Below are 24,401 nucleotides of genomic sequence, written 5' to 3'. Positions count from 1 at the left end.
TCAATAGTATGTAATCAATGGAATTTTATGGGGCATAAAATCCTTTCTTGTAACATTTCTAGCAATAACAATTAGAGTTATCTACTTCCTATAATCTATGAATGTCAAATCTAGGCAAAAGATCTATTAATATTTTAAGTTACTATTTTATGCAAGATACTTCAAGACACCTCATTTACTGAAAGAAAGGGAAAGAGACTCATAAAAGCTAAATAATATACATTAAGTGTCAAGTGAGTAGAATGTAGAAAGAAAAATGGTAGTGGAGATAAGAGATGCACAGAGAGTTGTATAAGAATAAGACTATGAAAGATGAGTCAACAAAAATATGTCGGTATTAAATATATGAGGATTGCTTACAGAACCTTTAATGAAATTGTGTCAAAACTTATTATTTTTATCTACAATATTTAAATTTTTAAAAATAATTTTAAATTATTTATTTAATTGTATTTAAAATACCAGGAGACAAACATGGTACCCCCCAAAATAAAAGCCTAAAAAAGTTTAAGTATTTTTTAAAATCTTTTATTTTCTTTAACTTCTTTTTTTAATCACTTTGAGATAGTTTCTTACAAAACTGTTGATGATAAGGTTTCAGTCATACAGTGCCCCTAACAAGCTATACATATTTGTAAGATAAGCATAAGACATCATGTCAAGTTCATCTTCACTTCCTTATACTGTTCTCAAGTTATCTGTGATATCTTTATTAATTAAAATAGTATGAGGAACGATTATAAACTTAACATAGCTAACATTTATTAAAAGCTCTGCAACTTCATTATCTCATATTATTTTATACATAAACTAATCATGTGGAAGGAGCCCTATATCAGACACTCATTTGCAGAAAACAGCATTTCAGAGTCTAAGTAAATCAACTGTGCACATCTGATTGGGGGGAGGGGTACAAGGAATTGATCTGTACTGTCTTACTCTAGTTCCTGAACTCTATGATTGTCTCAGGGTGTCTGACATAACAAATGCTTAGCATAATGATTCTCAAGCTTTAATGCACAGTCACCTGGGGATTCCACTGAAAGCACATCACATTTCAATTCAGCTGATCCGGAATGTACTTTGAGATTCAGCCTTTATATAAGCACCTTCCAGAGGTGTGGATGCTGCAGTCCACGGTTTGAGTAGCAAAGGCTGAGTACAGTCAGAAAATCATGGCAGCTGCTGGGCATGATCAACTTCAAATAACTGTTTCTAAGGAGAATACCCAACTTTGGTTTATTTCTGAAATGTTCCATCGTGAAGGAGCATGAATATGCTCAACTCTGAACATTCAGAACTTATATCAGCTCTGAATTCATATGGATATTTGAAGATTTGTGATTAAGGATAAGTAAACTAAAACTCTGTTCTAGTTTTCTTTATTGCAATATCTTAGTCACATAAAAAAATGTAAAGGTAAGGTAAAGGTAAAGGCCCTCCCGTTGATCGTCGATTTGCTCGAGCGGGCCCAGTAACGTCTCCATTGGAGACTTTGTTGTTACTGTGTCTGGCATATCGAATACTCTCGGTAGCTTGCCGGGCTCTCCGAGAGGGGCGGAGGAATCGAACTCGGGTTGGCCATGTTGGCCGCTTGTAAGGCGAACGCCCTACCACTGTGCTATCGCTTCAGCCCATAAAAAAATGTATCTCTTCTAAGTTAAGCTATCACTGTTTGAAGATGACACGATACTATATCTAGAAAACCCTGAAGACTCAATACAAGATTTCTATATACAAAAGATTTGTATAGTAAAGTGGCAAGCTACAAAACCAACATGAAACGGGCCATGGCTTTCCTATATGCAAATAATGAAATAGATATATTGAAAAATAAAACAGTCTCATTCACCATTGTACCTCAGAAAATTAAACACATTGGAATTGACTTAACTAAAGAGGTGAAATATGTATACAAAGAAAATGACAAAACACTACAGAAATAAATAAAAGAAGATGCAAGAAAATGGAAATACATACCCTGCTCATGGAATGGGGAATTAACATCTTCAAAATAACAACACTCTCTAAAGCATTATACAAATTCTAAGCAAGTCCTAGAAGGATACCTATGTCATTGGATAAAGAAATGATCAAGCACTCCTAAAATTCATATAGAAAAATAATTCCTATAAAATAACCAAAATAACCATTCAAGAAAAGAAGATGGGAGACATCACTTTTCCCAACTTAAACTAAAATTAATTAATTAAATAGCATGGTACTGGTATAAGGACAGATTCCCAGATTAATGGAATAGAATAGAAAATCCAGTGACAGACCTTCAGGCATATGGCCAATTATTCTTCCATAAAGGAACACAATATGTGAAATGGAGGGAGCAAGGAAAGCCTCTTCAACAAGTGGGTATTGTGAAAACTGGTCAGCAACATGCAAAAACAAAACAAAACAAAAAACCCTCAGACACCCTCTTTCTAATGCGCAAAAATCAAACCAAGCTGGCTTAAAGGCCTTGATATCAGATTTGAATACACAAGGTACACAGAGGAAAATACAGGTAGAATCTTCCATAATATTGAAGCTAGAGGCATCTTTTTATGGATGAAATGCCACTGACCAAATAAGTAGAAGCAAACATTAACAAAGGGGACTACGTTAGATTAAGAAGCTTCTGCACCTCAAAGGAAAGGATGATCAGAATACAAAGACACCCCACAGACTGGGAAAAACATATGCCCATCATTCATTCAATAAAGAGTTAATGTCCAACATATATGAAGCATTGGCAAAAGTCTATAAGAAAAATAAAATTCCCAACCCTATCAAATAATATGGAGAAAAAAAGAAACTTCCTCAAAGAAGAAATACAAATAATCAAAAGACATATTAATAATGCTTTATATCACTAATCATCAGGGAAATGCAAATCAAAACGACAATGTGATTATTACCTCATACCAGAGACTGGCACTCATCAAAAAGAACAATGACAATCATTGTTTGTGTGGATACAGGAAAGAATGGAACACTCTTTCACTGATGGTGGGAATGTCAACTGTTCTACCTCTTTGGGGAAACGATATGGACATTCCTCAAAAACCTAGGAATAGAGCTTCCATTAGACCCAGCAATTCCACTCCTGGGTATATACCCCCCAGGGTCCAAAAGCACAATGCCAAAAAGACACCTGCACTCCAATGATCATTGAGCATTATTTCCAACAGTCAAAATTTGAAAAAAAAAACACAAAATGTCCAATAAAAATAATAAATAAAAAGACTATGGTACATACACACAATGGAATACTACTCTGCCATAAGAATAGATAAAAGCATGCAATTTGCTATTACTGAATGGATCTGGAGATTATCATGTTGATTGAAATCAGTCAGAGGGAAAGAAATAAACTCAAAATGATCTCTTTCATATGTGGGGTATAAAGAAACATTGTAGGGTGATATCAAATACCCAATGGCAATAGAAATGAAGAGCAGGAAAACTGGTCTTTACTAAGAAGCCTGTAACTGGGGTAGGGGCTGGGGGATAAGTAGGACAACTGTGGAGGGGAACTGTGCCTGCCACAAAGGCAAGCTGTAGGGAAGAAGGGAAACTGGGGTGATTGGTGGAAGGTAGTGGACACTTGTGAAGGGATTGGCATTGAACATTGTATACCTGAAACTCAATTACTAATAACTTTGTAATTTTGGAATTCATGACAATTCCATAAAAATAAATTTAAAATTTTTTCTTCTATACCTTCTTAACTTGGTTATGAAATCGGGAAACCCCTAGCCCTGTATGTCTGTGGGCTTTGTTGGGGATGAGAGAAGAGAACCATTCAGGTTGTTGTTTTAGGTGTGTTAACATTTGCTATGTGCACTCTGATAGCAGTTAAATTGCAGAAGCAGAATTTCAATGTCACTACATTCAAAAACATAAAAGGAAAAACTCCAAATCATGACATCAATATCCAATACACAGTAAGAGTCACAGCAGCAGCTGTAAAATCATTCTCCAAAGAGTGTGGACCCCAAAGTCACTTCTCCAAACTTGACAGGACACCCAGGAGATACTTCTTTAAACTCTAACTTCTGACCCCAGTCTTGAACTACACCAAAGAGGTGCTTCAAGTTTCATTTAACATGACACACACAGGCTACTGTACTTCAGCAAGGCATTGAAATGAGTCCCTTTGGATGCCTCACAATAAAAGTTGCTCAATAGCAACTAAAATGGCAGCAACAATAGCTTTCCTTCAGAATGACTGCCATCAGAAATTTAGTCTGTCCCTCATACACTCAGTATTGAGTAGTGTATTATCACTAATATATTTCATATTGATGATTCAGACTCTACTTATGGATTGGTAGCTGGATGATGAAAAAAGAAAGTACTAACATACATATTTTAAAGATTTTCTTGCACTGCCATTTGTAACTTGCCATTTCCAAGGGTTTGTTTCTTTTTCAGTCCTGCTTCCTGCTCTGGCCTCCAGAGAAAAAATTTTTTCCATTGCCTCTCTTTTCCTACCCCTTCTACTTCCACATCACCACTGTTAGTTCCACTACAATCAATAATTTTAGTTGCTAAAATGCTTAGTTTCTCCAAGTATTTTTGAAAAACACTGTCACATTTGAAACTCCTCACATATAGCATCTTTTTAAAAGGCATACTAATCTGTAATTACTGATGACTTTTCTTGTTAGAAATGAGAAAACTGATATAAAGTAACTGGTTTCAAATTACAGTAAAACTTCGAAAATAAAAATAAAAATTAGAACTCAGATTGATCTGATTTCTAAATTGGACACTTATGATTCTTCTTTCCATGTTGGCTGAGACCCAGAAATTCTGCTCAGATGGCTGTCCAGAAAGATACATGCTTTTCACAAGAGTCAAGCTAATTAAGTAATTCCTTGAGACCTGGTTCTCCTTTTTTGCTCAGTGAACAAATTCTAAATGGGAAGAATCATCAAATCGGATATTCTCTACTCAGTAAAAATATACTATCTACAGGGGATTGCCCTGCCACAGAGACAGGGGGGATGGGGGGATGGGGGTGGGAGGGATATTATCCATGGTGGTGGAAAATGGGCACTGGTGGAGGGATGGGTATCTGATCATTGTATAATTGAAACCAAAGCACAAAAAATTGTAAATCTACAACTTTAAAAAAAATAAAATAAAATAAAGGGAAAAAAAAAGAAAAAAAAATATACTATCTCCCTGAGAATCCCACTTGCACCAGACACTTGAGTTTATCTAAAAAGGTACTTTAGTTGATGCTTTCAAAACTAAATTCATGAACCTAATTTTCAGTTATCACATCTTTCAGAAGTTAACATTGATGATCTGGGATAAATGCCAATCTACTTAAAATGATCTGTTTCTATCTGGTTCTAAAATTAATGCCTGGAGGTAAATATGGGAAGTCTAGATAAACAGATTTGTTTTTATCATTTATTGTTTATAGGGTTTTTTTGTGGGGATATGAGGTCATGTTTTGAGCTTACCCAGTTGTGTTTAGGGCTTTCTTGCTCCTAGCTCTGTACTCACAAATCACTCCTGCAGTGCTCAGGGGACTCTATGTGGTACCTGGGATCAAATTATGGTTGACTATATAAAAGATAAATGTTCTACTTGCTGTATTATGCATTTAATGTACTAAGCACATTTCTCTGAGGAACTTCAGCTAGCTTTATAACTAACCTCCATGTGGCCAGTGCTACTCTTGGTGTAAGAAAGGAATCAGGACACTCTACATGTGTATCACTTCTTCTGCACTGAATAATATGCGGATTAGATGGAAGTAACCCAGATTTCGACTCAGAAATACACACTGACAGCAATGTTGATAAGACTTCCACTATTTGTAAGGAATTAACTGTATAACAGGTTTTATATTTTATGTATGGGCTGGAGTGATAGCACAGCAAGTATGGCTTTTGCCTTGCCCGCATCCGACCCAAGTTTGATTCCTCCGCCCCTTTCGGAGAGCCCAGCAAGCTACCGAGAGTATCTTGCCGGCATGGCAAAGCCTGGAAAGCTACCCATGACATATTTGATATGCCAAAAACAGTAACAACAAGTCTCACAATTTATTGTGAGACATTACTGGTGCTTGCTGGAGCAAATCGATGAACAATGGGAGGACAGTGCTACAGTGCTATTTAGTTATGCACGTACTTGCTGGTCAATATAAGACACCATCACATCATTGTGGAAGGGAGAAAGAACATAAGTAACTGTAACAGCCCTGGGAATTAGATCGATAAGTGATTTACCTTAAACTCTATTATAATGACATACCCAAGACACCTTTCAACATTTAAATCACAGTCACGGTCACGGTCCTCCCATTGTTCATCGATTTGCTCGAGCGGGCCCAGTTACGTCTCCATCGTGAGACTTGTTGTTACTGTGTTTGGCATATCAAATACGTCATGGGTAGCTTGCCAGGCTCTGCCGTGCCAACATTTAAATATAATTTTTAAATAATTAGCATTCAAATTCTAATTAATTCTTTCCATTGTTAACCCCACCATCATGTCTTCCATGCAGGGCTGCATGTGATATGCCTGAGCTATCAGTTTGATGAGGAATCCACAGAAATGTGGAATGGTATTATAGCAATACTAGAGACACTTCTGCACAGGTTTACACCACTTGCAGTCTTAGAGTGCCACTTTGTGGAGTATTGTAAAAGTTCAGGAAATGTCTATCCAAGGGCCAGATTCAAGAGTCTATGACAGATGTGCATGCAAATAGTGTGTGTGTGTACCTCCACAGGTAAGCATTTGCATATAAGAAAACAGAATATAGACACGTCTATTTAACCATATCTCCTGCTAAGAACAAAATTATGTTATGTCATGAGCATCCCTAAGACTAACCTGAAATTGCCAATTGTCTATCTGAGGCTGGTCTATTTTAAAAATAGAGTAAAAAACATCATGGTTAAATACATAATCATATCACTAATGAGGCAACACCAAAAATAAGATATATTTCCATTGCCTCAAAAAATAAAATGAATCATGTCTGTTAATTGGTTTTATAGTAATTTCACAGGACTTTAAAAACAATTTAAGTTCTTAAAACTAGACATATGACCTTTGTCAAAATGTCATGATTAATGCAACTCACATAAACCTTATAGTTTCAAAATGCTTTATGGAAATGCCACAATATATTGGCATCATTTCCACTAACTCTATACTGAGTGAAAATGAAAACAAATACTTTATACCCAGAAGGTACTTTATTAGAATCTTGAAACAGAAAGGCTCCCCCTTTTTCAGTAGATATACAAGTGCAATGCAATCACCACCTTGTAGAGACAATGAAAATATGGCAGTGTCGTCTGGTGTTGTGACCTGTATCTTAGCAACATATAACAACAACTTTGCTAATGAACTCTGATGAGCCATGGTGTTTACAAATGGTGATTTATAAATTAAATTCCAAATTTACTCGGGACATTTATATTACCAGTACTACTACACTATTGAACCTTTAGCAAATATTTATGTCGCCCATTATATAAACCAAGATAAAAAGTCTTAAAATAAATTGCTTAATGTGTAGAAAGTACAGCTCCCCATAATTTTCACAATATTGCTCCTCTCCAGTGACCATGTATTTGGATTTTGTTAAATACACAGCTGTATAGAGGACTCTCCTCCCACAGGCTTTATAGGGCAAATGGGGAAGTGCTGGTTTCACAACATATAATATTCACAGTCAGTTTCTAAATTGTCAAGAGAAGAAATTGAGACTCTCAAAAGAGTATAACTATGCAAACAATGCCACTTTAATTTTATCATTTGTTGGAAGAATTTTTTTTTCCACATTCCACTTCAACAGAATGGCAGGATAGAAGTGATTTCTACTCTGGCATCTTTAGTTTGACCTCTGCAAGTGATGATCTAAGGCAATCCATCTGGCTGGAGCGATAGCACAGCGGTAGGGCGTTCGCCTTACAAGCGGCCAACATGGCCGACCCGAGTTCGATTCCTCCGCCCCTCTCGGAGAGCCCGGCAAGCTACCGAGAGTATTCGATATGCCAGACACAGTAACAACAAAGTCTCCAATGGAGACGTTACTGGGCCCGCTCGAGCAAATCTTAATTTACACGCTCATATAAATTATTGTGAATTGCATTATTATAAAAATGATACTGGATGAGTATTTTGAAGTGTAGTTTTGTAACTCTCCACTGATTTCTTTGGAAAAATCACATAATGTTCAAATAAATTACTCTTATAACTCCATAGATTTGAAATTCTACTGTGCTTTCAAAAGTATGTTTTAAATAGAGATGTAAAACTGTTTACATTCCAAGAAGCCTTTATTATCTATTAGACATTTTAGAGATTATTCAATTGACTAGTAACTAACATCACCTAAAACTAAAGTTAGTTGAAATTGTATTTCCATAAAGAAATATTGAGAGAGCACATTAAAATTTTTTAATTAATGGAGGCCAGAAAAGATAGTACAGTTGGATACTTACACTGCATAAGCAAACTCTGTCTTCCATCCCCAGTACCCTAATTGGTCCCCCAAGCCCAACCAGGAGAGACCTCGGAGTAAAGGGCGAGGAGTAAGCACTGCTAAGTGTGGCCCACCAACCAAAATAATAATAATTATTATAATTTGATTGATGATCTTTAAAGTAAAACTTTAAGTTTTTTTTTTCAAATTCTTAATTTATTATTATTTTTTTTTTTGCAAAGTAGAAAACTCAAGTTAGTACTCTAAATTTTGTCACTCTAACTCTTTAACACTGGACATTCTTATAAATATTCTCCTGACTTGGTTATCTTAAGCAAGGATGATACAACCAGATAGATACTTTTTTTGTTCAGATTAGACTATATATAATATAATATATATTTGCATATATTACTTATATGTATTTCATTGGTAACTCCTTTTTGATAGGCCTGACAGCCTTTTTGAAATGGAAATTTCTAGTTGCAGCATAATCTAAATATGTATGATTCTATCTGCCAATAGGTTGATCTCTTAACTTTTTAATAGGCTGTCAGATTTTTAGAAATATAAAATAGCAAGACACAAGATTAACATACTAATATTGATTGGATGTACTGACATTAAGTTGTAACCCCGTGTTAATAGAATATACTGTATTGCATTTAATGATCACGTTTGGTATGCATATTTGAATATATCAGTCATTTAATATTTAATTATAAACATACTTTGAATTATTGGGCATATTTTATTAGTTGGAATTAAAAGTAGAAGCTAATTTGCCAAACACCTTAAGTCTTGCTGAACATCAAGACCTCAAAGAAATCTGCAATGGTGAAAAAAAACTGATACTGTGTGTCATCTGTCTCCATCTTGTGGCTATTGCAAATATTGCTACTTTTACTTATTTTATTTTATAGAAGTAAGTGCATGGTTTATTGTTTCTTTGTTATATATGTGTAACTGGTAGTTTAAAAAAAATAACTAGAGACTTAGTTCTTAAAAAGCATGGGTGATTCAGTGATAGCTTGTGTTGTGGTTAATAAATCCATCTAGTGTCAAAGAAATTTAAGTAAGGAAATTCAGTAGATCTGATAGTTCCAGCAAATTACAAATTATCATTTTGACTAGGATTATTTTTTTTTCAATGAGGAAGAGGCTTTTTCTTTTAAATCTGCAGCATATTGCTACTTTTAAATCCTGCACTACTTCCAACAGTAGGAGAGACTGAGTAACTATAGAAAATGAGAAACTCTTGACCCTGCCTATTATTTTTCCTTTTTAATGTTTAGATATTAGACATGAATTTATTTCCTGTGACATGAAAAATCAAATCCAGAGGTCAGAGGTACATTACAGGTGCTAAAGTACTTCCTAGCAGGAGTCCAAGCCAGATTTGATCCTTAGTACTGCATATGGTTCCCTAACACTGACAGGAGTCTTCCCTGAGCAGAGAGACAGAAGTTAGTCCTGAAAGCTTCCAGATGTGGCACCAAAGCCAAACCAACCACAAAAAAATATTCAGATACATTAGGAGATCAAAATGTTAGGTCGTCTAAAAATGTTTCTGTACTTCTTGACAATTATTGTTATCACTTATTATTATTTTATCAGTAGTGATAATTTTTGCAGAAATATTATGCAGCAAACGTGACATATAAACAGTTCATTCATTACATGTCTATGTCAAAGTGAGCTCAGAACTTTGTAGCATTTATGGAACTTGTATGATACTTTCTAGGGAAAAAAAAAAGTCACAAAAATAAGGGAGTGAGTTTTTCTGAGGAGTAGTCAATTTCTACCCCAGAAAAATGAGAAATTTTTAGTAATATTATCTAAGATCTTAAATCAAAGCTGAAACTGTATTTTTCTTAAATATTTGTTTATGAACTTGGGGCCACACCCACTGGTGTTCAGAGCTTACTCCCGGCTCTGTGCTCAGGGAACTATAGGGGGTGCTGGATATCAAAACTCCGGTTGGCCACATGCAAAACAAGTGCCTTAGCTGCTATACTATTGCTCCAGCCTTCATTTTAATATTTTTATTTTTTGCTGTTGTTCTTTCATAGTTGGTGTGCAGAGACTATTCCTGGCTCTGTGCTTGAGGGTCACTCCTAGTGGTACTTGGGGACCTTATAGTGCTTAGGAGTGGGCCAGGATAAGCTACATGCAAGGCAATCCTTTAACCTCTATACCATATCTCTGGCCTCTTTATCCTATATTTTAAAGACAATTTTCTTTCTAACTTCCAGATACATAATTTTTTTCTTATATAACTTAATGAAAGAGCACAAATTTGGCAGGCATCAAGTCATCTTGCATTCAGGTCTTAGTAAGAGTCTATCCAAATTTGTGTCCATGTATAAAGAAAATTTTGCAAGAATTTCCAATGCAAATTACTACTGCATTATGTGAGTGTCTAGGAAAGAAATTTATCTATAATTTCAACTCTGTGAAACAATTTGAAATAGTCTAATCTGAACGAAAGTTTGAATCTGGTTGTGTCATCAAAGACAATATGCCTATACTACCCACTAGCTAAATTATCGTTCATTCATTTTTAAATTGTATGCCTTAATCCATATGGAGTTAAACACCCTGAGGATGTTTAACTGCTTACAGCAATGTAAATTCTTGATTTCCTCCTACTTTAAACATAAACTAGCACCCTCCTACCTGTAACCATGCTCCAGTGATTCACATCAATCCAGCTGCTATTTACATGACACTTCCGAGTTTAAATAGCTTTGTGCTATTTAAATGACACACTTCCTGTGTCATTTACCTACTATAGAATCTACCTTTAACAAAGACTTCTACTTTCTTTTTGTTGATTTGGGGGTTATATATTTTTATTATGTACTGTTGTACAAAAATAAAACAAACATGAGAATGCGTCTCTTTGGGAAAAACTCAGGACATAATATTTTTGTGTTCTATTCCTTTCAAAGATTTAATACCTCACATAATTCTATAACAATTTTTGATGCATTAGTTTTAATTATCCAAACACTTATGTACTTAGGCTAACTAAGACTATTAGAATTTTTTTTAAAAAAATTGTTTAACACAGGTGAATGTTCATGAAATATGAGCAGGCGAAAGGAAAACATTTCTATATCTAAGGGAGAAGTTTTATTTTAGAATATATCTTAATCACAAGTATAAAATTAACCATTACAAATAAATGAGTTTTATTCCCCTTAAATGTTCTTCTTCGGATAAGAGACTTCCAAAAAAAAAAGTTGGAATTCAGGAGGGAGAAGTGGAGAAGTTAGGAAAGACCCGAATCTCCACTGATAACATTTCTACTCCCAAAGCTCTAATTCTCATTAAATAGGAGATTCAGCATGAGACTCCCACATTAGATGTGTGCCTAGTGATGTAACAGTCAAACACTTACCTTTCTCATTGCCATTTGTATAATTTGGAGGCTTTGTTTTGTCAATGCTGTTAAAACTCTGACTTCGCCTATTTAAGTTGGAAGCTCCTTGTGCCTTGCTGCTGCTGCTACTGGCAGCTGGCACCCTAGAGGGACCTGGAAGCCTGAAATAGTACAAGAAAAATTACATCATTATTGTACAGTATGGAAAGATAGGAGCAAGAGACTTGAGCAGGGAAGAGTTAAAAGGAAAATTATAGTACATGATGTTCTAAAATCTATTTTGCAGAATATGACAAAGTTCATATGACAAATAGCTAAATACAAGCTTAGAGGAGTTTTAGAAATGCCTTTCCTCACTTTTTTTCAATATGCATGCTCCCAACGTATACTGTAATGCATATTGTTTTTCTAATAAGCAATTAGAAATAGTTATCTTGAATTAACAGCACATTTTTACCATATCCGCAATGATTAATGCTTAAATGTATTGTTATCAGTACTTGAGAAGCAAGGAAAATAGTGAGTTAACTTTATATTCTGGGGGTAATAATCAGTTATATGCAATTGTTATTAATTGCTCTTTTAATGCTCTTTTGATGGAACATTTGTTTACATCTTAGCTGTATCCTAAGTTAAACTACACTAAAAATAAGGATAAGGTTACTGAACAAATTACAAACAGAAAATGCTTATTAAAATATTACCTTTGGTAACTAATAGAACACAGGAATGAACAAAGTGATGTTATATATATTACTAGAATAATAATTTGAAGTATGCCTATAATGAGAGTGGCTTTAGTTACTTTGTGTATGAAGGATATGATATGTGGAATTAAATGCAGTCTTAAATATAGTGGCCTTCACAGGAAGTAAGAATATTTTACCTGGACTTTAGTCAAATATCAGTGTAGATAATTTAATTCACTAGATAATTATTTTATAAGTTTTTATTCTCAAAATTTTAGTGTAATAGTTTAATGTCATTTCTAAACCACACTAAAATATAGATATATACATAGTAAAAATTACATTTAGTGACAAATATATCACAAACTCAATCCAAGCAAACTGGAAATTAAAACATCAACACTCTGACATGCTTAATAATATGGCTTTAAAGATTACCAGCATCTAAGGTGGTATTTGCTGCCATCATGTGAATTTAAATGTGTACTACTCTTATTGTTTTAAAGGAAAATTTTAAAAATCAAGAAGTATACATACAGCTCGCAGGGTTTTGCTGTGCTCTTTTACACATATTAAAATAAAGGATATTTATTGTGTTCAATCAATAAATCAAAACTTCACCATCAGTTGTTATAATATTCAATTTTTAACTCACCTTTATTGTAATGCTATGCAATATATTATTTCCATAGGTTATAAGGAGAAAAGGTTCTTAAATACTTGTCAACCAGTAATAGAATCAATAAAAGAATTTCACAAAAGAACAGAAATAGCTTAAAAACAGAATTTTACTTCTAAACATTACCTATCTTTTGGAGTATAAATACATATGCTAAGAAACTCTCTTCAGCTTTTTTAGGATTTTTGTTTGTTTGTTTGAGGGCCATACCTGGATATACTCAAGGGTTACTTCTGGCTCTATACTCAGAAATTACTCCTGACAGTTCTCAGGGGACCACATGAAATACCAGGGGTCAAACCCAGATCAGCCACAAGCAAGGCAAAAGCCCTATCCACTGTAGTATCATTTCAGCACCTCTCTTCAGCTATTTTGGTAGGTTGTGTGTCAGATACAAGATGAGAATCTTTTCTAAGTGATTCTAGTATTTAAGTTTTGCTCAAAGGAATCTAAAATACATGTAAGTACAATAACCACAGCACAATAACTGCAGACAACAGGAATTTTAGAGTACTAATGATTACAATGAAGACAGGACTCAACTAATTAAAATGGCCAAATGTCCTAATCATAATAAATATGAGACATATTTCTGTAGATACAGTCATAGATTACACAGTTCATTTCAATTTCATGTGCATAAGTAAATTTTGTCACAAAACTTGCCCAGCTTACAATGAAACATGACCTATTTCTAGAAATCAATTAAAATGCATTTTAGTCTTTAATGTGACCCATGAAGGCAAATGATCTTTAGTTTTCAGAAACACAAATTAAAACAAATTTAAAAATCCATTTACTCTTCTCATTATCCTAATTTGACAGGCAGCCAGAGCTCTAGATCATTCATCAAGGTAATAAAAATGAAATAAAAAGAAAATCAAGGGGATAAAAAGAAAGAGATTTTCTGCTTAATCAAAGTATTTAACTCTACACGCAGATGTCTTAGGAGTACTAATAAAATGCTTACTGTATCAGCGAGGTCATTTTTGTATATTCTGATTTGCATGATTCTTTCTAATTTCCAGTAAATGCACTTTTAATTCATCTCTTCAGAATAATTCTTATTACAATAAAAATTAACATGACTGAGAAAACCAAGGCAAAAAAGAAAGGTACATACCTTAAGTCAATGCATTATAAGTGGTCCTTGCGGTCAAAGGACATTTCATTAGCGCAATGACTAATAAATGACATTATTAGAGCAATGACTAGTAAATCACCAAGAGAGTAAGTGAGATGACACATAAAATCACATAAAAACCAGGGAGTGCAGAACACATTTGCTGTGGCTACACTCAGCTGTTCTATGCTACCATCTTCTTTTAACAACTTAACACATTTTAACACATTTTTATATACCAGCATTATCCAAACAGTACATAATGTCTTGTCACTTACTATAGCAAACTGACTTTAAAATACATGCTTTAAGGAAAAAAAAAATTCAACTATTACAGATACAAAGAAGTTCAGGCTAATCTAGTACAAACTTCCCCACAAAAAAAAAAATAGCCAATGTTTCTCTCTATTTCAAAATGTGCAAAATTAAAGCATGCCTAGGTCAAAACGCAATTACACTCTGTAAAACTTCCAGATTCTGTGACCTGGCAAGAATTTGACCTTTAAGGTAACTCTTTATTGGCTATCTCTAAGCCTAGAGACTTTTAGCTCAGTCATGGCATTATGTTAAGCAAAACTAAAGCAGAACCAACCAAAACTCATTTAATGATCCAACACAAACATGCTCATCTTCCAGACTACACATAGAAATTCTCTGGAAAGGATTCAGTCTTTTAAACTTTTATCCAGAAATGTTATTTTAGGAAAAAAAATTTAGAATGATAGGAGGAAATATCACTGGGAATTTACCTTATTACCACTAACAAGCAATAAATTAGAGGTATTAACTGACCTAGTAGGCTTTTTTTGACTGGTTGCAATTCCACTGTGATTAGACTGAGTTGCATATCTGGCTGCCAGACTGTATGAGGAGAAACAGAGAAATTGAATTAAAGAGATTCTTTGAACATGGAAAGAAAGCACAAACTTACAAGAAAACTATGAGTTCATGAAATGCAATTGGAACGTGTATATACATGTACAAAGAACAAATTAATTAGAAAATTATGATAATGCAACATAAACACCATGATCTCTGAATATGAATGCACTATGAAATAATGCACTGTTCCCCTTAAAACCAAAGATGTATTTATTGACTTTAAAATTATGTCTGTGATATTTTAATATTATTTTAGATTTTTTAAATTGTAGTGGTGCTAAGAATCAAACCCAGATTGCCTCACGCATGTATGGGGGTGCTGAACCACACCCTAACCCATGAATATTAGTTTAAATAGTATTTCATCCATCTTATAAAAGTTCTAGCATTAACAATTAATTTCAAAACATCTAGAATGTTTAAGCATGACTTACAACTCTTTCTCTCAAAGGTTAAAAATAAAGCTCTGAGTCTCTTTCTCTCAAAGGTTAAAAATAAAGCTCTGAGTATTATTTTTAAAATAAATGTCTAATTAGTCTTTTAATTTAAACATTAGTTTGAATGCCAAATGTTTAAATATTTGGCTTGTGTTTAATAACTTACTGGACTTTGGGGGACTTCTCAGCAATCCAAAGGGCCATCAGAGCTACACCTAGCAGTGCTCTCTCTGGAGGCCTACCAGTGCCAGGGATCAAATCTAGGGCCCTGTGCAATCTGGGCATGCACTCAGCCCTCTGACCTATCTCCCCAATCCCTTAATAAGTTATTGCTGATTTTTAGTTCTAGACAGGATGCTTTGAGGGTTGAACAACAAAAAAAGTTTTTCTAAAGAAACACCTGTGCAAATATTGAAGTTGAAGTGAAAATTCTTCAAAAACTGAATGACAATTTCTAAGTATTCTTGAACAATTTTTAATGACTTTTAGTTCAAAGTCTGATTGAAAACAAAGTATCATTTAGATCACATTTTGAAGACAAGTTAATACCTTATAATTTAAGTGAAAATCCGTCTTAAAGCTGATTTGAGTAACCTAGGGTTTCTGGAAATGAGTGTTCTGGAAAATAACAGTAAGAAGTATCACACCTAAAACATGCTGACACAGCCTGATATGGTCATGAGTGGAGAATTGCGTCTCAGGTGAACTGTGATGATCTACATGAACCCAGCAGTTATGATCTCCAAGGAAACAGAGAACAACATGTGGGATGGTGGAGTCAGAAGGAATGGGTCACTTGGAGGCCTGCTGAAGTCCATCTGGCTGCTTTGCTCTCTAGTATATTTATAAAGGGGGGGATTTCTTAGGCCTGAGATACATTTCCAAAGATGACTATTACTGCACTAAGCCAGCCTGAAGTAGGGATATATGGGCCCTTAAACGTAACTGGGCAGTTCTTGCAACATCCAATCCAGATTCAAAGATTCAATTCCAGTACTGCATACAGTCCCCAGAGCACCCAGTCAGGAGTGAGCCCTGAGTGCAAATGGGTGTGCCCCCCCCCAAGCCAAACCAAAACAAAGTACTAAAACTCAAAGTAATTAGCCAAAGAGGAATGAGTCCATCTATCCAGTGATATTTTTCAGGACCAAAGAGTAGCATTATTCTAATCTGATGGACTCTACACTACTATTTACCCACAGTGTACTCAGAATTCTAACTATTCTAGGCACTTGGGCTCTGAGGATAACTGGGCATGACTGGCCAAACTACCTCAGAAACAATAGTAACAGAGAATAATTCAAAATTAAAACAAAAGGGGATGGAGCAATAGCACAGTGGGTAGTGCGTTTGCCTTACATGTAGCTGACCCGGGTTCTATTCCCAGCATCCCATATGGTCTCCCGAGCACTACTGGGAGTAATTCCTGAGTGCATGAGCCAGGAGTAACTCCTGTGCATTGCCAGGTGTGACCCAAAAAGCAAAAAAGAAAAAAAAACACAGAGTTTCATATAATGTGATATCAATTTAATTTTACATTGAAAATATAAGCATCAAAATTGAAGAAAAACTTTTGGTAAACTTCTCAGTCTATTCTGTCAATCCAGAGTAAAAACACTATCTAAAGTTTCATCCTTCAATTTTAATATTGAACATAATATTAACCAGAGTGATTACATTAAAATCAATGTCCTTCAAGGAATGAAAACCACCTACTCTATGTTTTCTCTCCATGGTTTAAAAGTAATGCCATAATTAATAACAGAGATGTGGAAAACAATAAATTCCACAGAGTTAAGTTGAATTGACCAACACCAATGAGATTTTATGGCCCATGTATGTTTTACAATTTATTAAGAGTGAATGCTGCACTATTTTGATATTTTAATATCAAGGCCACAAGCTTTATTCCCTTAGAATCCGCCTTCTTCACTGCTTTTCTTGTACTTTTTCTTATGCTTGTCAAACTGATACTTGAAGACCACAAAAATTCTATTTAATTCATACCACTCTAGAAAATTTGTATTTGAGCATATCATTTCCTCTACCTTTAAAAAGCTATCTTAGAGCAATAGTTCAGCACATCCGTGATTGTGTGAAGAACGCTGAGCAAGAGATAGCCACAAAAAGACGCGTCTTTGAAAACTCTGGAGCTCATTCACCAATGTGGCTTGGCACAAGCCTCAGGCAACTGCAAGTGAATGTCTGAGCTCGCAAAGCAGTGCAGAGAAGCGATCAAGGAAAACCTCAAAGAGAGAAGAGCAGCAGTGCTGGTAGATGTGGCAGAAGCCAGGAAAAGCATTCGCAATGCCCGACTGTCCTTTGCCAACTACAAGACCAAGATGACTGTCCTTTGATGTCCTGATGGATCTATCACATCTCTCAGAAGGGCAATGGAGAAGATTATCTATGACTTCTACTTGGATCTCTTCGATACTCATGCCCACCTGCCCACATACCAAATTCCGCAGGATGGATATGTCGTTCCCAACATTCTCCATTCCAAAATCCGACACGCCATTTTGTCAGTAAAGAAGCAACCAAAAGGAAAGAGAGAATAAAAGGGAATACCCTGCCACAAAGGCAGGGTGGGATGGTGGGGATGGGGAGTGGGAGGGATACTGGGATCAGTGGTGGTGGAGAATGGGCACTGGTGGAGGGATGGGTACTCTATTATTGTATAACTGAAACCCAAGCACAAAAATTTGTAAGTCTACAACTGTACCTTATGATGTTTCACTAATAAAAATTAAAAAAAAAAAAGAAGAAGTGAACAGCACCTGGCCCAGACAAGGTCAGACCCGAACACCTGAAGAACCTGCCATCAGTACTCAACAATACACTGGCTCGGCTCTTTTTTGCATTTGTCTGAATGCAAAGTTCCATCCCAGTGGAAAACCAGCAGGACTGTACTACTGTACAAGAAGAGAGACATCCACGACATTGGCAACTATCACCCAATCTGCCTGTTGTCTGTCGTCCACAAGCTATGTACTTGAGTTATCCTGAATAGGATTGGCAGAACACTAGATGAAGGACATCCATGCAAGCAAACTGGGTTCCAAAAAGGATTCAGCACAATCAACCATATTTACATGATTACCAATCTCACTGAGGTTTCTTTGTAGTTCAAGATGCCGCTCTGTTTAACATTCGTTGACTTAAAGAAGGCCTTTCGTTCTGTTGAGACTGAAGCGGTCATCAAAGCCCTAGCTGAACAGGGCGTTCAAACTCAATACATCAGGATCCTCTGTGAGCTGTATTGCGGATTCACTACCAGGATCTCACCATTCTACTGGGAGGTGATCATTGACGTCAAGAGAGGGGTTGGGCAGGGTGATACCATTTCACCGAAATTCTTCAGTGCCACCCTCAAGAACATCATGCAATGACTGGAATGGAAGGAATGGGAGTGAAGATAGATGGTCGGCAAATACACCACCTCCACTTCACTGATAACATCGTTCTAATAACACCAAACATCAGCCAAGTGACACAAATGCTGGCCAACTTTGACCATGCATGTGGAAAGGTCAGACTACAGCTGAATCTCACGAAGACAAAGTTTATGAGAAACAGTTTTGTTCCTGATGTTCCATTTGCTCTCAACAGAACGGACATCTCTGAATGCAACAGTTATGTGTACCTAGGTCGAGAAGTCAACATGACGAATGACCTGGCACCTGAGTTGCGCAGGGGGAAGAAAGCGGCTTGGAACGCCTTCAAGAGTGTCAAAGAAATAGCTAAGAGGGCAAAGAATCTCTGGATCCGGGCACATCTCTTCAATTTCACTGTTCTTTTTGCATTAACATATGCCTCAGAGACCTGGGTCCTATGAAAACAGGATGAGAATACTATTCGGGTTTCTTAAAGAGGAATGGAAAGAGCTGTGCTTGGAGTATCATGCTTCACTCAAATGAGAGAAAGAATCCAGAGTTCCGACCTCCATCGATGATCAAGAATCAGGGACGCTGTCTCATTTGCCAGGGCATCGAAAATCAGATGGGCTGGACACATAATGAGATTTGGAGACGGCCACTGGACTAGAGCCATTACCAATTGGATTTCACAGGATGTCAAAATATCGTGTGGCCCCCATTTATGAGATGGTCAGACTTCTTCGTCAAGACCCTGACTGATCGGTTTGAGGCGCTTCATGTTCCTAGAATGAGTAGATGCCATTGTGCTACACTAGCACGCGACAGGAATGAATGGAGACGTTGCTGGTTGGTGCCCGCTCGGTCAGTGAGTAACAGGATGTCTAGTGATCAAGTGATCTTAGAGCAATATACCAAAAAAAAATGCACTCCAATTGTCCACCAACCCATTCGTGTCTATTTTCTTAAAGAAAAGATTCTTCTTAAGTCCTCTTTGCTCAAATACTGTATGCACACTTTCAACAAGTAATTAGTTTCTTACCTAATATTTCAAGTAAAATCTACTAGGAAGTAAAATTAATACCTAAGCCATACTCCCAGCTACAAATTCAACTGAAGGAAAAAAAACACATGAATTTAAGTTACATTCAAAATCATCACATTCAACTCACAATTTTTACCTCCCCCAAGTTCTGATCAGCTTTTATGGTATTAATTATAGCTTTGGTTTTATGGGCTTGAAACTTCACAAGGCAAGTCGCTTTTTATTTTGTATTTATTACTAATATGCAATCAATAATACCCAGTCAGGCTGATTTAGTCTTTCCAAATCCAGCTGTTTCCTTGGTTTCCACATGAATCACTCTACCTCACTTCCCCCAACACCTTTTCTTTCCTTTATTTTTCTTACTTTTTTTTTAAACCTATCTCTGCCTCCCTCTTGCTACAGAGAGACATTTTGTCCCCCACAGTGTGTGAATACCATTTCCTGTGTTTCATATTTACAAATGGAAAAGTAACAAAGCAGGTCAAGAGCTTCAGTTAATGTAGTCTACTAGTAACACAGAAAAGGCACATAGAGACACAGATCTGAGATTAGTGGCAATAAAGAAACAGAAGACAGAACATAGCAGACAAGGATTTTCCAAATTCTAGGCTTGTGGATTGCATTTCCTCCACTCTGAAATGCTGTCAAATGAGGCACCTTCTAAATCTGGGTTGCAAAACTGGCAGAGAGAATAAAATATTAGAGACAAAAAGCATGAAAGACTTTTCTTTGGTCTTTTAATTTCTCTTAAAGCATTTATACATCCATTTGATAAAGTTGAGTATCAAGGGAAAGCCTTTTATTTCCCACAGAATAGGGAAAGAGGAGAAAACTAGCGAGCATAAATTAAAAGAAGGAAACTCATCTGGTGTTCAATACACAGCAGGGTCCAAACTGTCAGTTTAGATTTCTAACCCAGCTTCAGAGCAAATTCCCAAGTGAAACTGTAATATCCATTTCTTATACAGAACGGAAGTTTCTCAAAAAAAAACAGATCCTGAATTGAGATTCCCAATATATTATTAACCAACAGAGCCTACTACTCAAAGTGTTGTCCACAGACCAACAAAATTGGCATCACTTGGGAACTGTTAGAAATATTGAATTTCGGGTCTCATCCCAGACTTGCTGTATCCACATTTTAATGGGATCTTCAGCTGGCATTTGTAGTAACACTGAAATGCCGAGCTCTATAGAGTATCCACACATGTTCACCTTAGAGGAAAATAACCTGTAATTTCAGTCAATCAGTATAATCCATATGTCTCAGAACTCTGCCTCATCTTCCAATTTGATGGTACTATAGATTCTGCCAACAGTCCTTTCTTCACTGATGCCTTCTAGAACTCCTCATCTCACTTAACTCTCTTTCTGTAGCATCTCCGTACCCAGCTGCACCTCATTGTTTCCAAATATAAAATCCACATAAAGTTTCTACTATGACTATGCATATTTTCAAAACCATATTCTGAATTCCTCTGTTCTTTTCACACCAAATCTAAGAACTGCACTCAAATCTCAACTCTGACCTCAGGGTCTCCTAGATCTATGACCTAGAGTGTTTTACAAATATGCAAAAAGTTCTCAAAATGTGATTCATTATCTTTCTTTTAAATGATACCCTCTATCTTTGGCTTCTTCAATGTAAATATTCCATTCAAATTTCATGTCACCAATATTTTCTCCATCGCATAATATGGAATCTTCTAATAATTACTCTGTCCTATATTTATTCTGATGTACCCCCAACCTTGTTAACTCCAAAAGTACTCTTTATTCTCTTTAGGCAAATCAAATCGTTCTTCCCACAGTCCAAAGAATCAGCTTTCCCAAGAAAGTATGATGCCAATTTCTTCAAAATTGGCTTAACCTCCTCTTCCCTGAAGTATAGAAGCTGGGTTTAGAGATTTGGTTAATAAAATATTTCAGTACATTCACCAGCCTCTGGTACAGCTTTATCCCTTCTGCACACACCTCCACCCTGTGTTCTCAGTGGAGGACCAGTGGTCCTCCCCTCTACCCCTTTCCTTCTCTTTGGACCCAAAACTGTTGTCACAACAAACAAATAAACAACAAAAAAAAACCCCAAATTTACTCTTTTCCCACATTATGCTGCGGTATCCAGGCGGCTCGGGCCTGCTGGAGCGATAGCACAGCGGGTAGGGCGTTCGCCTTACAAGCGGCCAACATGGCCGACCCGAGTTCAATTCCTCCGCCCCTCTCGGAGAGCCCGGCAAGCTACCGAGAGTATTGGATATGCCAGACACAGTAACAACAAAGTCTCCAATGGAGACGTTACTGGGCCCGCTCGAGCAAATCGACGATCAACGGGAGGGCCTTTACCTTTTACCTTTACCACATTATGCATCTTGTTTCTTCTTCAAAATCCAGCTCAGATACCACCTCACTACACATTTTTCAAGTATTTTAGAGTTAGCTTTGTCTTCCACTGGTCTTGAGTCTTCTCTACTTAGATTGATATGGATAAACATCATATTAAAAATGATACATGACTACTCGGGGATGGAACAATAGAACTGCGGGAAGGGCATTTGCCTTGCATGCGGCCGACCCGGGTTTGATTTCTCCATCCCTCTCGGAGAGCCTGGCAAGTTACTGAGAGTATCCCGCCTGCACGGTGAAGCCTGGCAAGCTCCCTGTGGCATATTTGATATGCCAGAAACAGAAACAACAAGTCTCATAATGGAGATGTTACTGGTGCCTGCTTGAGCAAATTGACGAACAATGGGAAGACAGTGTTACAGTGCTACATGACTATTGAATAGGTCTTATTGTTCACAGGACTGGAAATATGTTCATTTTTACATTCATAGTTTCACTCATGGGACTGGTGTTTATTAAATAAATGATTGGTTGATATTTACCTTGATAATGTGTATTATCAAACAATGGTACATTACATCACCATGTTTTAAGAATGGGAAATTGTTTCATGATGAAATTATCAGAAATAAATTGAATGAGGGAACAAATAACATTTATTTTTCTTATATACTTATTAAATGACAGGTAATTAACATTTATTTTTTCAGTCATCCCTTACAACAGTCCTATTCCTTAGTGAAAACAAAGAAAACAAATTTGTTTTATGTATTTTAAGTTTATTTTTTATTTGAGGCAATACTCAGGGGTGCTCAGAGTTTACTCGTGGTTCTATGCTGAGGAGTCATTCCTGGTGGGCTCATTGGACTATCCTGGGTACCAGGGAATGACTCCAGTTCAGCACATACAAGGTAAGTACTCCTACCAGCTGTATTATTGCTCCAGGATTCTAAACTCATTTGCAAAAATTATACATTATTAAGTAAAAGCGCTTGGACTTGGACATTGGTTTGTTAGCATCTATAAGCTGTGATATTTCTTTGATGCTGTATTTCCCTGATTGCAGAGCTAGGAATAAACCCTGAACACTGCCAGTGTGGCTCAAACACCAAAACATAAACTAAAAAAAAAAAAAACCTTTAAGCTGTGATATCTCTTAATAGTTAATAAATTCTCATGAAAAACATTCAATTAAACACTATCTTGAACATTTTCAGGCATCATTTCAGTCAAGACACGCAAACATGCCACCTTCTTACTTGCTACTTTCATGCCCATTATTCACGAATCACGAATCACGACCATCCTGTTATTTGTCGATTGCCTCGAGCAGGCCCCAGTAACGTCTCCTTCATCCTAGCCCTGAGATTTTTTAAGAAGTGCTATATTCAAGGCTCTTTAGGAGAATGAGACCCATCATTGTTACTGGTATTTGGCATATTGGGTACACCACGGGGAGTTTGCCAGACTATGCTGTGTGGGCAGGTTACATTCGGTAGCCTGCCAGTTTGTCCAAAGTAGGAATGAGATAATAAGATGTCATAATAAGATGTTGCGCGGCTGCAAATGCGGCCGCGTGGTTCTGGGAGCTAGGTTTTATAGTTTTAAGTTGAAAAAGTACAAATATAATTTTTATTTGATTTTTTATTTGATGTTTCTGGCTTTATCTTTCTTGCACCCCACTTCTTCAGTTAGTAGACCCAAAAATGTAAGTACTTCTTCCCTTAAGAGGTCAGGTGCTTTCCCTAACCTTGTTTCTGGTTCTCAAAAGCAGGATATATAATCACATATTCTAAGAGCTGAAAAGTCGTGTTTTAAATTTCTTGGGAAAAATCACAGAGCTAAACATTTTCCTTTCTCTTTTATTTCTATAGATCATAGTACCTCTGCAATATAGTGATGCCATCAAAAGAAGTTACAGAAAGAACCTTGAGGCAGCAAAACGTACACTATTTCTTTACATCTGCAAGCCAGTAAT

General features: G+C 36.2%; 1 protein-coding gene across 1 annotated transcript in view; it reads right to left on the bottom strand.

Annotated features, from left to right (window-relative positions):
- The window catches only part of NAV3 (neuron navigator 3), a 648,555-nt gene that overhangs the window by 213,601 nt on the left and 410,553 nt on the right, over positions 1-24,401 (bottom strand). Inside the window, exons 6-7 of the mRNA XM_056114248.1 lie at positions 15,129-15,197; positions 11,864-12,006 (exon numbers count right to left, since the gene is read on the bottom strand). Of these exons, the coding sequence (XP_055970223.1) occupies positions 11,864-12,006; positions 15,129-15,197 (212 nt within the window). The remainder of the gene's footprint in view (positions 1-11,863; positions 12,007-15,128; positions 15,198-24,401) is intronic.

Source organism: Sorex fumeus, unplaced genomic scaffold (genome assembly GCF_029834395.1).
Source record: "Sorex fumeus unplaced genomic scaffold, SorFum_2.1 ptg000003l, whole genome shotgun sequence".
NCBI classification, from domain to species: Eukaryota; Metazoa; Chordata; class Mammalia; order Eulipotyphla; family Soricidae; genus Sorex; species Sorex fumeus.
This window is presented reverse-complemented; position numbering and strand designations above follow the sequence as displayed.